Here is a 15,382-nt window from a genome sequence, read left to right as displayed (position 1 = left end):
AGTAATTTGATATTTAGAGCCTCTTGTTTCAAAATAGTAGTTGTCACAAACACAATTTTATGAACTTCAAAAATGTATCAAGAAAAATGTGGAAAGATTAAAATTAAATGCTTATCAGATTTCAATTTCATACCTTGGTACTACTGGCAATAATGAAATAAATGAGAGATGTTTTTGCTTGAAAGTATTGATTTACCTTCAAAAAGCAAAAATATCTTTCTTCCTACAAGATATATTAGACCGATAATTTATTTTAAAAATTGAAAGATGAAAATGTCAATTTGCAGGTGGCACCTGTGGCTCAAAGGGGTAGGGCATTGGCCCCATATGCCGGAGGTGGCAGGTTCAAACCCAGCCCTGGCCAAAAACTGCAAAAAATAAATAAATAAATAAATAAATAAATAAATAAATATAAAGAAAATGTCAATTTGCTTTATTATATTTAAATAGTGGCAACTAATTTTCCACAAGTAAACTTCCACTGAATACAGATATTTTCGTGGTATTATTTGTACTGTTCACATAACCTAATAATGTGCACACATGTAAGTCTTTACAGCTTGCAGATAATTTTCATGTTTCATTACATTTTATCCAACAATCCTTTGAAATAGGTAAGGAATCAGCATCTTTCCTTTTACAGTTCAGAAAACTCAGAAGAATTTTATATAAGAATCTTATCTCTTCTGATAAGAATTATATTAATTAATTAATGTTAATTCTTTATATAAGAATTAATCTTATCTCTTCTAAGTCAGAATGTGGTTTCACTATTTTTGTTAGCTTTGTTTGGCTAAAATGAACATCAACAAAACAATACATGGGCCGTGCCTGTGGCTCAAAGGAGTAGGGCACCAGCCCCATATGCCGGAGGTGGCGGGTTCAAATCCAGCCCCAGACAAAACAATACATGGTTGAGAAAAATGCCTTAAATAAATTTCCTACGCCTTCAGCATTTGTGTTGAACCTTGTCAATTATTTAATGCGTGCTATGGTAGCATTTTTTTTTGCTCTTTTCTATATCACCATATATTTTTCCAGAAAAGTAAGTTTCTATGAACTGAATCAATTCTCCCATATATATATGTTTTTACCCCCCAAAAATTAATAACTCAATAAAGCATTTCAGAGCATCCATCATCTCCACATTTTCTACTCAGACAACTCTGCTCTCCTTTCTTGGTTTAAGCCTTTAAAGTGTGATAATAAAAGTTAGAAATAATGTTAAGCTTAGCATGTGTGTTTAACGTAATTTTCTAACGTTAAAATTTCTTAACCTCAAACATTCAGTGTTATGTAAAAGCTCTGAGAAGATGTTAAAAATTCCAAACATTAAATCTGTTTGTTAAAAGTCAGAGTCAGAGTCAATGATATGCCAGGTAGTCAGCAAAATCATGTCCCCTGATAAATGACATAGACTGGCTGAGACACCATGGTTTTCTTCCCTGTTGCTCTTTCTTTCGTGTGTTGTGTGTGGTCCAAGACAGCGGATGAAAGAATCATCCTTCTATTCGTTGTGCCTTACCATGTGGCAGATCCCACAGGAGTTCGTCAAGCTGCAAGTGAGCCAGGAGGAGTTCCTCTGTATGAAAGTCTTGCTGCTGCTTAATACAAGTGAGTGGATTCAGGTGACTTCACACAAGATATTTAGTTCCACAGTTCATTACGAAAGTCTCAAACAATCATATGATTATGCAATTATGTAAGGTAGAGACCTTAGATTATAAAGGAGAAATACCCAATATGTTGCTGTAGTCATTCATAAAATGACTTGATTTTTTTTTTTACCTACCATACTAAATACTATATCATTCTAACACAGCCTGGTCAATTTATTTTTTATTTTGAAAAAAATATCTTATTGATTGAATGACTTTTTGTATTCACCTAATTCGGTACTACAAACTATAGTCATGTCCTGCACAATGATATTTTGGTCAACAATGGGCTATTTTTACCTACCATACTACATACTGTATCATTCTAATACAGCCTGGTCAATTTATTTTTTATTTTGAAAAAATACGACATGTTATGGATTAAAAGACTTTTTCATATTCACCTAATTCAGTACTATAAACTACAGTCATGTGCCGCACAATGATATTTTGGTCAACAATGGGCTATATTTATGATGGTGGTCCCATAAGATTATTATGGAGCTGAAAATTTCCTATTATCTGGTGACATTGTAGCTTTAGTGACTTCACAACACGATGCATCACTCATGTGTTTGTGTTAACTCTGGTGTGAACAAGCCCACCGAGCTGCACATAAAAGTCCTATCACAATATAGCACGTACAGTTGTACATGCTTAACACTTGATAATGGCAATAAACAACTGTTACTATTTTATGTATGTATTCACTTTTTCAGTCATTATTTTAGAGTGTGCTACTTTTACTTATAAAAAAAATGGACTGTTGGGCGGTGCCTGTGGCTCAGTGTGTAGGGCACCAGCCCCATATACCAAGGGCTGCAGGTTCAAACATGGCCTCTGCCAAACTGCAAAAAAAAAAAATAGTTAGGCACTGTGGCAGGTGCCTATAGTCCCAGCTACTCGGGAAGCTGAGGCAAAAGAATTGCCTAAACCTAGGAGTCAGGAGTTAGATGTGGTGGTGAGCTGTGATGCCACAGCACTCTACCTAGGGCGATAAAGTGAGACTCTGTCTCTAAAAAAAAAAAAAAAAAAAAAAAAGACTGTAAAACAGCCCCAGGCTGGTTCTTCAGGAGGTTTCCAGAAGAAGGCATTGTCATCATAGGAGATGATGGTTGCATGTGTGTCACTGCCCCCTGAAGAGCTTTCTGTGGGACAAGACAGCAATACAGATGATCCCAGCCCTGTGCAGGCTTAGACTAATGAGTCTGCGTCTTACTTTTTAACAAAAATGTTTAAAATATTTTTGTACAGCTATATATGGGTTTGCATTTTAAGCTAAGTGTTAGTATGAAATAATTAAAGAGTTAAAACAATTAAAGTGCCTTAAAATAAAAAAGTTACGGTAAACTAATATTAATTTATTATTGAAGAAAGGAAAATAATTTTTATAAATACAGTGTATCCTAAATGTACAGTGTAACTGCCAGACCTGCGAGCTCCATTTATGGTAAGTTTTATACTACATTTTTACTGTACCTTGTCTATGTTTAGATATGTTTAGGTACACAAATACTTGCCATTCTGCTACAATTGCCTGTGCTATTCAGTACAGAAATATGTACACACACAAAAAAAGACCTTGGGTCAACAGTGAACCACGGGTCTTTCTGAGCAGCATCTTTGCAGGAACTTCTTTTTAGTGACACGAATCTCGAATGGCTGAGGGTTGCAGGTCAAGAGGAAAGGCAGAAGAGCTAAATTCTTAAAATGAAAGGTTTCCTCATTGATCTATGCAAAAGACAGAGACCAATACAGGATCTAAGGAGCAATAGCTCATTCCCAACCCTTGGGAACACTATTTGGAAAGCACTTAAAGTCTAATTTTGTGAAAGAGCATAGGATAGACAAAGAGTTTTGATATGGGACTGGCCAAGAAAGTCAACTGGAATAAATTTAATAATACAGTAATTTCTGCACTGCTTTGTTTGATGGTAATTCATCCTCTAGTTGTTATATCACAGATAGCCTTAGATCTTTCAAATTAGATTATATTCTTAACATAGCTCTATATTTATGGATAGGTTACATTATGCTGAGGGACTAACTATCCCCATATGTCCAGTGCAGATCAACAGGGAGGCTCTGTACATTGTCATCACTCAGAAACCCCGGAGAACAGAGACTGTATTTTGACTCACACTTCCACAGTCATGAGAGCAGTGGTAAGGAAAGACAGTGAGATACTATGTCTTCTTACTGACATGCCACAGGGAGCAAGATTCTTGACCACTTGCCACTTTTTTTTTTCCTTTTGTTTTGAGATAGACTCTCTGTTGCCCTGGGTAGAATGCCATGGCATCATAGCTCACAGCAATCTCAAACTCTTCCACTCAAGCAATCCTCTTGCCTCAGCCTTCTAAGCAGTTGCGACTACAGGTACCCGCCACAACACCTGGCTAGTTTTTCTATTCTTTAAGTAGAGACAGGGTCTCATTCTCGCTGGGGCTGGTCTTGAACTCCTGAGCTTAAGCAATCCACCCACCTCAGACTCCCGGAGTGCTAGGATTACAGTTGTGAGCCACTGCACCGGGCCTTCCACAAATTCTAATCAAAATTCTAATAAGATTTGGGGAAAGAGGATAAATTTGGCAAAGCTATTAAAAATTCATCTTTAAATCTACAGGGATAAGTAAATGAGCATTATAAAAATGTATGGGGAATTAGAAAGCAACAATAATTAATATAGCATAGGAGAAGAATAAATAACATGGAATTGTTAGTCAAGTCAGACAAGTATATTTTGGAATTTAAATGCTATACTGGAAATACCACAAGTCAATGAGTCTAGAATAAATAAATATTATTGGAAAAAATAGTTTTATATTTGAAGAAAATCAGTTTGAATATTTAACAAAAATTATATCCCAAAATAAATAACAGATAATTGAGTTAAATGTAAACACTCAAACAATAAACCAACAAGAAGAAATGTAATTTATTTTCAAATCTAAAACAGGACATATTTTTTAAAAATAAATGTTAGAGGAAATTTGCAAAGAAAATATGGTGATTTGATAGTTATAAAGTTAATCATTTTGTTTTCCCATAAAAAAAATAAGGAAAATAACTTTATACTCATGTTAAGAATGAAGGAGATGTACGGATTGATTTGGAACCATAAAGGTTCTAACCATAAAGGTTCTAAGATACAGCAATATTATGAAGGTTTGAAATAACTGCTATGTGAAGTAATCAGGGAAAAGAGATTCTGGAAATACATGTGCTCTATACTTACAGATGTACATATAGGAGTTTTCTTTTCTTTTTTAGTTATTTTTTTCTTCTTTTGCAGTTTTTGGCCAGGGCCGGGTTTGAACCCGCTAACTCTGGTATATGGGGCCGGCGCCCTACTCCTTGAGCCACAGGCACTGCCCTACCACATACTAGTTTTCGATTGAGAAAAAATCACGTTGCTAAAATTAACCTTCAAAGTCCTCTTTATATTCAGGATCTGAGCTCTTAAAAACTCAAAACCAAAAAATTAACTATTGTTTTTGGCAAGTTTGTATCTGTGGCTTTACCTTTTATTTTTTTAAGAGTAATAGAAGACAAGGTCTGGTTGTTGTTCAGGGGATAAATATGGGTTTACAAAATGTTATTTTTTCATCCCTATTTTCTAAGATACAGCAATATTGAAATTAGATCAGTTAGCCCCAGAGTGGCCCCTGAGTGCAAGTAAAAAGTGGAGTTGCATGTGTCTTTAGTGTAAATCAAAAGCTAGAAATGATTAGGTTTAGTAAGGCAGGCATGTCCTAAGACCTAGGCCACAAGCTTGACCTTTGAGCCAAAACAGCTAGCCAAGTTGTGAACGCAAAGGAAAAGTTCTTGAAGGCAATTAAAAGTGCTGCTCACACACAAATGATAAGAAAGTAGAGCCTTCTTGCTGATATGGAGAAGGTTTTAGTGGTCTGGATAGAAGATCAACCAACCACAACATTTCCTTAAGCCAAAGCCTAATACAGAGCAAGGCCCTAACTCATTTCAATTCTATGAATGCTGAAAGAGCCAAGTAAGCTGCAGAAGAAAAGTTTGAAGCTAGCAGAGGCAGGTTCACGAGGTTTAAGGAAAGAAACCACTTCCATAACGTAAAGGGGCATGATGAAGTAGCAAGTGCTCCTTTAGAAGCTGTAGTCAGTTTTCCAGAAGACCTAGCCAAGAACATAGATAAAGGTCACTACACTACACAACATAATTTTTAATGTAGAAGAAACAGTGTTAGAAAGAACATGCCAATCTAGGACTTCCATAGCTGGAGAGAAGTCAGTGCCTGGCTTCAAATCTTTAAAGGATAAGCTGACAATTTCATTAGGTGCTGATGCAGGTGGTGACTTTAAGTTGAAGCCAATGTTCATTGACTATTCCCAAAATCCTAGGGCCCTTAAGAATTATGTTAAATCTATTCTGCCTGTGCTCTATAAATGGAACAGCAAAGTTTAGATGATAGCACATCTGTGTACAGTATGATTTACTGAATATTTTAATACTTCTGTTGAGATCTACTGCTCAGAAAAAAGGAAAAAAAGATTCCTTCTAAAATATATTGCTTACTGAAAATGTACCTGGTCATTACTACCCAAGAGCTTTTATGGAGATGTGCGAGGAAACTGATGTGGTTTTCATACCTTTGATGCACATATAACCCATGCATCAAAGAGTAATCTTTAACTTTTAAGTCTTATGATTTAAGAAATAAATTTTATAAGGTATATAGATAGTGTTTCATGGATCTGGGCAGACTAAGTTGAAACCTTCTGGAAAGGATTCACCACTCTAGATTTCATTAAGAATATTTATGGGAAGAGGTCAGATGTCCACAGTGAGAGTTTGGGAGAAGTTGCTTCCAACTCTCATGAATGACTTGGAGGGCTTCAAGACTTTAGGAGCAAATCACTGCGGTTATGCTGGAAATAGCAAGAGAGAGCTAGAATTAGAAGTGGAGCCTGAAGATGTAGCTGAATTGCTGTAATCTCATGATTAAACTTGAAGGGATGAGGGGTTGCTTTTTATAGACAAGCAAAGCATGTTTTTTGACATGAAATCTTCTGGTGAAGATGCTGTGAACACTGTTGAAATGACTATAAAAGGTTTAGACTATTCCATTAACATAGTTGTAAAGAAGCAGCAGATTTTGGAAAGATAGGCTCCAATTTTAAAAGAAGTTATACTATGGATAAAATGCTTTCAAACAGCATCACATGCTATTTCTATAAACCCTTTCATGAAAGAAAGACTCAATATAGCAAACTTCACTGATGTTTTAAGAAATTGCCACAGCCACCCCAACCTTCAGCACAACAATCACTCTGATCAGTCTGCAGACATCAACATCAAGGTAAGACGTTCCACCAGCAAAAAGATTATGACTCACTGAAGGCTCAGATGATTGTCATCACTTTTTAATCACTAAACTATTTATAAATTAAGGTATGTACATTGCTTTTTTAGACATAATACTACTGCATGCTTAATACCTTCTATGATAGTGTAAACATAACCTTCATTTGCACTCAGAAGTAAAAAAGTTCACGTGAGTTGGCTTTATTGCAGTATTCACTTTATAGTGGTGGTCTAGAGCCAAACCCACAATATCTCCAAGGTATGCCTATATACTTAAGTGGCTGGATATAAAACAAATATTTAAATATTAATACCTTTCTCCTGTATCAGCAAGAAGGCATTAGAAAATTTAATGAAGCAATGTTTATTTTACAATAAAAGGATAAATTACCTAGGAATAATCTTAATGAGAAATACTTGAGATTTATGTGAAGACAAAACTTTACAGAGAGATCCAAGTTATTTGTCAAAAAAGGAAAGAAAATGACCCAAATTTAGGTAGCCATAAACTAAATCAAACTAGGAATGTCTTGGCGCTTTCGATAGCACTATCTCTGTCCTCTTAAGGTGTTTTATCAAAAGAAATGATTATATAGCTCAGAAATTTGTATTATAAGATGTTAGTGTCATCTTTTTAAACATAACTATCACTGGTAATTATCTTCTTACAGTTCCTTTGGAAGGACTAAGAAGTCAAAACCAGTTTGAAGAGATGAGATCAAGCTACATTAGAGAGCTCATCAAGGCAATCGGTTTGAGGCAAAAAGGAGTTGTGTCTAGCTCACAGCGTTTCTATCAACTTACAAAACTTCTTGATAACTTGCATGATGTAAGTACTTATTTTTCCAGATTATTCAGGATTATTCTGTGAATTTCTATAACTTTTCAAATGTTATGTTTAACTTCAGTGTTGTATATTTTCTCAAATTCTCATGTTTACTTGTGTTTATTGAAAAGAGTATATCACCCAGCTCAGAATTTATATTATGCTTTGTTCAGTGGAGATCACCCGCATAGTCCTTTATAAGTATTTGTCTACTCTGATGGTAATGTAATGGCTGATAGGAATTATGATACTTTATCCTCAATGTTTTCTAAAACATTTTTTTCCTTAAATTATAAAAGACACTATAATATATCTTATAAAAGTAAAAGTATGTACATGGAAAATAAGACCAAAATATTTTGGTTGGAATTATAAATAACATTGGTGATGAATAGCAATTGGGCAAAATATAGCAACAGTCAGACTTCTCAAGTTTCTGTTTTTGAGGATTTATCTTAAATAATTAAGTAAGAATGTAATACACACACACACATATTTGTACAAGTATATTCACCCCAGCAGAAGAAAAAAAACAACACTAGAAATGCCCACCACCAAAACTGAATTAATAAAATAAGATATGTGTATAGGGTTTGTCAAGACATATTGAGTGTAAGCTTTTATTGCTACTGTGTTTAAGAGTCACGTTAAAATGACAGTCAAGGCATAAAAAAACTATCTAGTCACCAGGTCAATTTACTCCTGAATGTGAACAGATAACAGTGATTATAAGCTATTTGAGTAAAGTTTCTAAAATGAGAAGCAGAAAGCAAAATAAACAGAAAAAAAAAGTAACTTGAAGGAAAAAGCCCCAGTGTACAGAACAGAAGAAAACTGCTAAGAGCTTCAGAGAAATAAGAACAACAGCATGTCCATAAAATGAGACAGAAAACATTAAAAAAGAAGCATTTAGCAAGGAAATACTTTCATGTAATTAAATACATAAAGGCATAAGTTAAAAATTCAATAAAAGGGCTGAAATAGTAAAGAAACTCTCAGAAAAAAGTAATAAAAATATAAAAACATGGAAATTAGAAAGAAGGGATAGTAAATTTAATATTCAAAGTGTATCAACTTCCAGTTAGTAGGAATTTACAAAGAAAGAATGGGAAACTCAAGGAGAAAAAAATTATGTGAGAAATTATAAGAAGAGCTCCAGGAAGTGAAACATTTGAGTTTTCTCATGGTAAGGTGCATTATTTACCCAAGGTGCATTATTGTAAAAGACATGAAGAGAATATCCTCAAATATGCAATGAGAAAAGAAACAAGTCACATTTAGGTGTCAGGATTCAGAATGATGTCACACTTAATAACCACCCCAGAAGCCAGAGGACAATGGAGCAATGCCATCGGAAAATTGATGGAAAAAGGTAATCTTCAAAGAATTTGATACCCAATCATCAAACAAATGTGATGGCACCATAAAAGTACACACAAGGTCTCAGAGAGTTTGCCTCGAATACAACTTTTCGCAAGAGCTACTGCAGGATGTCTTGCAGCAAAACTGGGGAGCCAACCCAAGAGAGATGCAAAGTGATGTCCCAACACAGCAACAGCAGAGCAACGATTAGTCTAGCCTAGAGCGGGAGGTCCAGGAGGAAAGCGGAACTGAGGGATTCCTAGCCATTAAGACCAGAATAAGTGATTTTTATCATTCTGTCAGAGAATTTGACAGATGATAGCTTTGTGACAATCCTAGAGGAAACAAAGCAAACACAAGGCGATTAGTGCTCACAAAATAAAAACAAGTTTATAAGAAAGGAAATGGGATCCAGCAGAAAAGAATAAAAATCTTTGCAATGTAAATGCTGGATTATATCTACCCTGTTTCCCCGAAAATAAGACAGTGTTTTATATTAAGGTGTGCTCCCAAAGATGTGCTAGGTCTTATTTTCAGGGGACGTCTCATCTTTCCTGTGAGTAGGTCTTATTTTCGGAGGATGTCTTATTTTCGGGGAAACGGGGTATTAACTCAAAATTAATTTGTAACTGTGTAGAGGATGGGAAGAATTCTGGGAGTGGTAGAGAAGTGAGGTGTCTAGTATCAGAGACCAAAGTCCTCTTTTTCCATAGTAGAAACTCAGTCAATAACACCACGATTGGAAAATAAACATCAGCGGAACCACAGTGATAAATACCGGGTCTGAGCTAGTAGAGAGCAGCTGTGTCGGGGAGCTGGAACACAGATGGAAAGAATTATCCTGGGGAACTGCTGGGGTTTGTTGCCGCTGCTGCTACTGCTGTCTTTGTTTTTATAAATCTCGTAGTACTCTTTGACTTTTAAGTTTATATACATGAAAAGTATTGAAAATGAACATTAGATTAAAAAGAATTATGTTAGACTGTTGGCATGGGAAGACTGAATGTATTCCGTGTAACACCAGGCAGATTAGCAAATTTAATTTATAAAATAATTGCATTTTGAAAATAAATATGTGTGTAATACTGAGTGTATACTTAAGTATGTCTGTATATGTGTATAAAAAAAAAAAGAAAAACTTGTACACCAAAATGTTCAGACAGGTTTTCCTGTGAGATTATGAGTAACTTTCATGTCTTTAATCTTTCCATATTATCAGAATGTTCCGTCATGAGTATGTAATAGTTTACATATTATTCTAAGAGTATTGGTAGTTCTTTTCATTTTTGATGAGAAGAAAATATCTTAACAAGTACATTGTTAGAAAAATAAGTTACCATGTTTTAGTAACATATGAATGTATTATTTTTCCTAACCGTTTTTTTTTTTTTACCTATTTGTTCAACAGCTTGTCAAACAGCTTCATCTATACTGCTTGAATACATTTATCCAGTCCCGGGCACTGAGTGTTGAATTTCCAGAAATGATGTCTGAAGTTATTGCTGCACAGTTACCCAAGATCTTGGCAGGGATGGTGAAACCTCTTCTCTTTCATAAAAAATGAATGTCATATTTTTCCTTAAAAAAATTAAATTTTCTGGTATGTCTTTTTTTTTTTTTTTTTGGTCAGGATTATGAGGTTTCATTTTTTTATAATGTTCTTCTGAAAGCCTTACATTTATAATATATCATAACATGTATATTTCAGAGAAGAATTGTGAGATTCTAATTATTTTCCTTTATAAGGTATAATTAGAATTTTTAAAGTCGTTTTGTGTGCCCATATTTTCTTTAAGTGTTTACAAGATTGAAAAAGTGCAAAACTTGATTGTCGAAGTAGACTCTATCTTATCCATATTGTTTCATACCATTCAGGTGAGGATTTTTAACTTTTACAGCTAACAAATCTAAAAGAAACCTTACTTGTAATCACAAGACACTATTGTATATGTTATTTCTAGGTTGCTCCCTAGTCTTCTCAACTATATTTCCAAAGATGAACCTTTAAAATGGATGCAAATTTTGTCTACATTAGTGTATATACATTTCTTTTAGAAGGAAATTCATAGCCTTGAGCAGATTTTGAAATGTCTTTTTAATGCAAAAAATATATAGAAAGAGTTAGAAGATGCTGCAATTGATGTTTCTCAACCTGGGCAAAAACAGCCTGTATGGGAAGACTGTTTCCCAGAGGGGAAACACAAATCTCTAAGGAAGTTAGTAAGTAGAGCCATATTATTATGACAGCAGTATTGTGGGTTTTGTAGTTTCTTTTACTAACTCTTTTTGAAAGAAAGTTTTCCTCTGATAAAGTATTTTGAATAGATAAATAAGTCAGAACATTTGTGGTCGAACTCCACTCCTGTGGTGTGTGGAAAGTCAGTCAACCTCACTGATTCTCGAGTTCCTCACCTTCCAAAAGTGGTCTGTCTTTATCTTTCCGGCCAGTTGCTTCTTTTGGCCAGATTATTAGCATCTTCTCAGATCAAAGAAGCAAGAAAGGGAGAGCGGAAGAGAAGGAGGAAGCAAGGGCGGGAGATAAAGAGGAAGGAAGAAGGATGAATCTTATCCTCTTGCACCACACCTCAAGAACTTGAGAACCGTGTTCTTTTTCAGTGAGGCACAAAAGACAAATGCAAGGTGGGAATTTTTTGAGTGCCTTTGATCCATTTCTAAGAGAGATGCTTCAGGAAATATTAGACACTGACTTAAAACAATACAACCCATCACAGTAAATAGAAAACCACAATTCATGTTGTTATATGAACTTAAACTATTCTTTTACATGACAGACAAAAATTCTTTTCTAAGGTGAGTCACTGGAGATTCCTTTCTTTAAAAAGAGAGAGAAAAAAAAAATATATATATATATAAACAGGAAGTTTTTATACCGAGTTCATACCACTAATGAAACCAAACAGCAAATCATCGTTTACTGTTCTAAGTCATACCACTTTTACCATATACCTAGATGTATTTATAATTAACAACTCAGAGAAACGAGTAGATCCAATTTTCTTTTTCTAAATTTCTTTCAAATTGGGCATCTTGTCTTATAATAAAACAGACCACCTTGTGAAGATTAGTAGTTGTTAATGTGAAAATCAAATAACTTTGAAAATATAGAAAAAAATGTACTGAATTTCTAATTTCTCAGTGAATTTTTAATTACCCCTTCCTTTCAACTGAAAATACTTGCAGTTTACCAAAAGACAATAACATAGAATATTCTTAATGACCCCCAAAACAAGGTGAAGTGGTTTTATCTGATCAAAAAATTGGCATAAGAATATTGCCATAACCATTTTTTACAAAAAATTCTTCAGTTTGCAGAAAGAATTAATTATGGGGTATCTATAAACAGTGTGTTTCTACAGAGCTTTGAAGTAGGGATGTAAACAAGTTCCAACCAGGGATTTGGGGCAGGTTCACTAGTTATATATGGGAAATATAATAAGTAATAGACATTTATAACTTTTGGTTATAACATTCAAGAATGAAACCCAAGTATTCCAAATAATTGCAACATTATATAAAAATAGTCTCTTCCTTAGTATGTCTCTATATAGACACACATACACATACCTATGTCTTTTTCTATAATTATGAATTACAGTAGACTCTTGACTTTATTTTTTCTTGACTTTTTTGTTCTTCAAAGTCTTTATACACATAAACACTCTTTCCACTCTCCAGGTCAAAGTTACCTTTCTTAAAAGGACCTGGTTATGCATTTTCTCACTGTGAAGCATTTGCTGACTTCAGATCACCTCCCACAGTGATTCTCAGTCATAGCTGCATACTGTAATTTCCAGACAGGCTTTTAAAAATGCATTCCTGAGCTCCAAGATCAGTGATTGTGTTTTAACTGGTCCACTCTTACCAATGCAGGAACACAGAAGGTACTCTGAAATAGTGTTCCAGCATCAATTCACATAACTTTCTTCTCTTTATCCTTAACTGACAGGAGTCATCTTACATTCCAGCCATGCAAATATTTTCAATGCCAATTTTTTGCCAGAATTCCCCCCTCCTCTGACACCAATCCCAGGCCTTTATCATCCTTCAAGACTCAACCAAATATCATGTCTGTAAAATCTTCCCCAAGTCTTGCAGATAGTGATTTGCCTGTTCCTGAAGTTCACCTGCCTTTTTTGCACATCTGAATTACAATAGCAGGTTGTTTTACAATTCTGACTCTCTGCAAGTCTGGAAGACACTTTAAGGAGGGACAACGGTATTGGTGGCCTGAGAGTGGCGTGACTCCTTCTGTTCGGGCCCCACCCGAGATCTCTTCCATTCTTTGTTCCCAACTCCCTGTGTCTCTTCCTCACTTCCTCTTCCCATCTCTTCGTTTCTTTCAATACTTTTAACTTTCTACTTGTTCTCCCTGTTTGTGAGATCTCTCTCATTTTATGTGGATTGAGGAAAAAATGCTTTTTTGTTCCTTGTTCTACATTTAAAAACTGAATGAATGAAAACTTATTTCCCTCCCTAAGAAAAGTTTCACAGATACAATTGTTTCTTATGTCTAAGGAGACTTAAATTGTTTTATATTGTAAACCTCAATATAAAAATGTTCCTCGTTTTTTATTTCATTCCACAAATATCTATTGAGTATCTCCCATTACCAGCAAAACTATGCCAATAAGCTTTATGAGAATTCAGAGCTATAGAAAGACTATAACTCAAGACAATTACAGACCAGAAGTAGGTATAAATTACAGTTCCTGATAAATAGGAGGGACTCCAACATCAAATGTTAGATGTGCAAGTGCCAAGCATTATTTACATGTAGTTTTACTGGGACAAATGCAGCACAATGATACCGACTTTAAAATTGACATTAAATAACACCTTTAGTTGCATCATTATTTCAGTTATGTTAAATCTATATGTACGTTATTGACAAAGCTTTCAATATCTTTTTCCCCACAAATGTCATCCCAATAAAAGTATTTTTGCTATCACTCACATACAATAGAAAGGAAATCTACCTCTGTGGGAGTGATACCTGAGAACAGACTTGTGACATGAGTAACTGAATGTAGTTCTGCCAAACCCCCCCCAAAAAAACAAAAAATGTCATTAGCCCTTTATACTCAAGTAATGGACTCAGGGAACAATTGATGATGTGACCATTTTATTATCTGATTATTGCTACCTTGAATTTATGTTTAATATTACATATATTTTGAAGATATAAACCCTTTTTAATGGCACAGAGTTAATTTCCATAGTATTTTTTTATATCTCCTAATTTCACTCAACTGTAAGGGTTAGAACGTTGTGGCCACAGATCTGGCTTTTGTCAAGAATGTTTGTTATTTTTGATGCTGATCTTGATCCACAATGTAGATTTCTAAACACTAGGATTTAATATTTAAGAGTAAGCTTAAAAATAAAAACTTTTAAAAAAGAATATGACATCAAATGGAAGCTATCTAGTTTCTACATCTTTTCCTCTACAAATTCCTACCTATTAATATCTCCATCACTGTGTGGTCATCATAACCTTTATCTTCATTATATAGGTCACATTCTTTCTGGTAGCTCTGGAGTGAAATTAAATCATAAGAAGACAGGTTATATATCAGGAAATACTTGAAGGAAATACTGAAATAGATTCTTGAGTTAATGAAAATATTTTCCTTAAAAAGGCTTAAAAAGTCATTTGTATCTTAAGCAATTATATTTCAAATATACACTGTTCTGTGACAATTTTTGGTGTGTTTTCAGTGTTTGAAGAACACTGGCACTTTTTACTAAGGCAATGTTATGCTATTATTTTTTTCACATTTAACATTAGAATAATTTATTGCTACATGAATGATATAGAAATATGATAAGCAATATATCTTCTGCCAGAAATATGCCTTTTCAGAAGCCATAGTATGTCAACCTGTAACTTCTATACTATCCACAGCTATAGTGATATGTTGATGGTAGGCATTAGAGAGAGCCGACCCAGGACTATGCCCAACTGCTTTGCCACTGACTAGCTAGATGAGCTAAAGCAAGTCTTTTAACCTCTCTGATTAAACCTGCCTTTTCCCAAGTATTTTGTGATTAGTTGAAATGGAAACAAAAAAGGTATACAAGTGTCGATAAATAGTAATTGTTGTCATTATTTTGTTTTAATTAAGCCATAGTTCAGGCTACCCTTTTATCAAACTAATCAGCTATATTCTATAGT

The 15,382-nt window shown here is 34.5% G+C and overlaps 1 protein-coding gene across 2 annotated transcripts in view; it reads left to right on the top strand.

Moving 5' to 3' along the window:
- The window catches only part of PGR (progesterone receptor), an 88,780-nt gene extending 77,583 nt beyond the window's left edge, over positions 1-11,197 (top strand). The window contains exons 6-8 of one of the 2 annotated variants that reach the window (XM_053561576.1): positions 1,484-1,614; positions 7,670-7,827; positions 10,595-11,197. In XM_053561576.1, the coding sequence (XP_053417551.1) occupies positions 1,484-1,614; positions 7,670-7,827; positions 10,595-10,750 (445 nt within the window). In that variant the 3' untranslated portion in view covers positions 10,751-11,197. The remainder of the gene's footprint in view (positions 1-1,483; positions 1,615-7,669; positions 7,828-10,594) is intronic. The other variant, XM_053561577.1, reaches the window with a different exon arrangement.
- The last annotated feature ends 4,185 nt before the right edge of the window (positions 11,198-15,382 follow it).

The sequence above is a fragment of the Nycticebus coucang genome, chromosome 14, assembly GCF_027406575.1.
Source record: "Nycticebus coucang isolate mNycCou1 chromosome 14, mNycCou1.pri, whole genome shotgun sequence".
Taxonomy (NCBI): domain Eukaryota; kingdom Metazoa; phylum Chordata; class Mammalia; order Primates; family Lorisidae; genus Nycticebus; species Nycticebus coucang.
The sequence above is the reverse complement of the archived record's forward strand: the minus strand, read 5'-3'. Positions and strand labels throughout refer to the sequence as shown.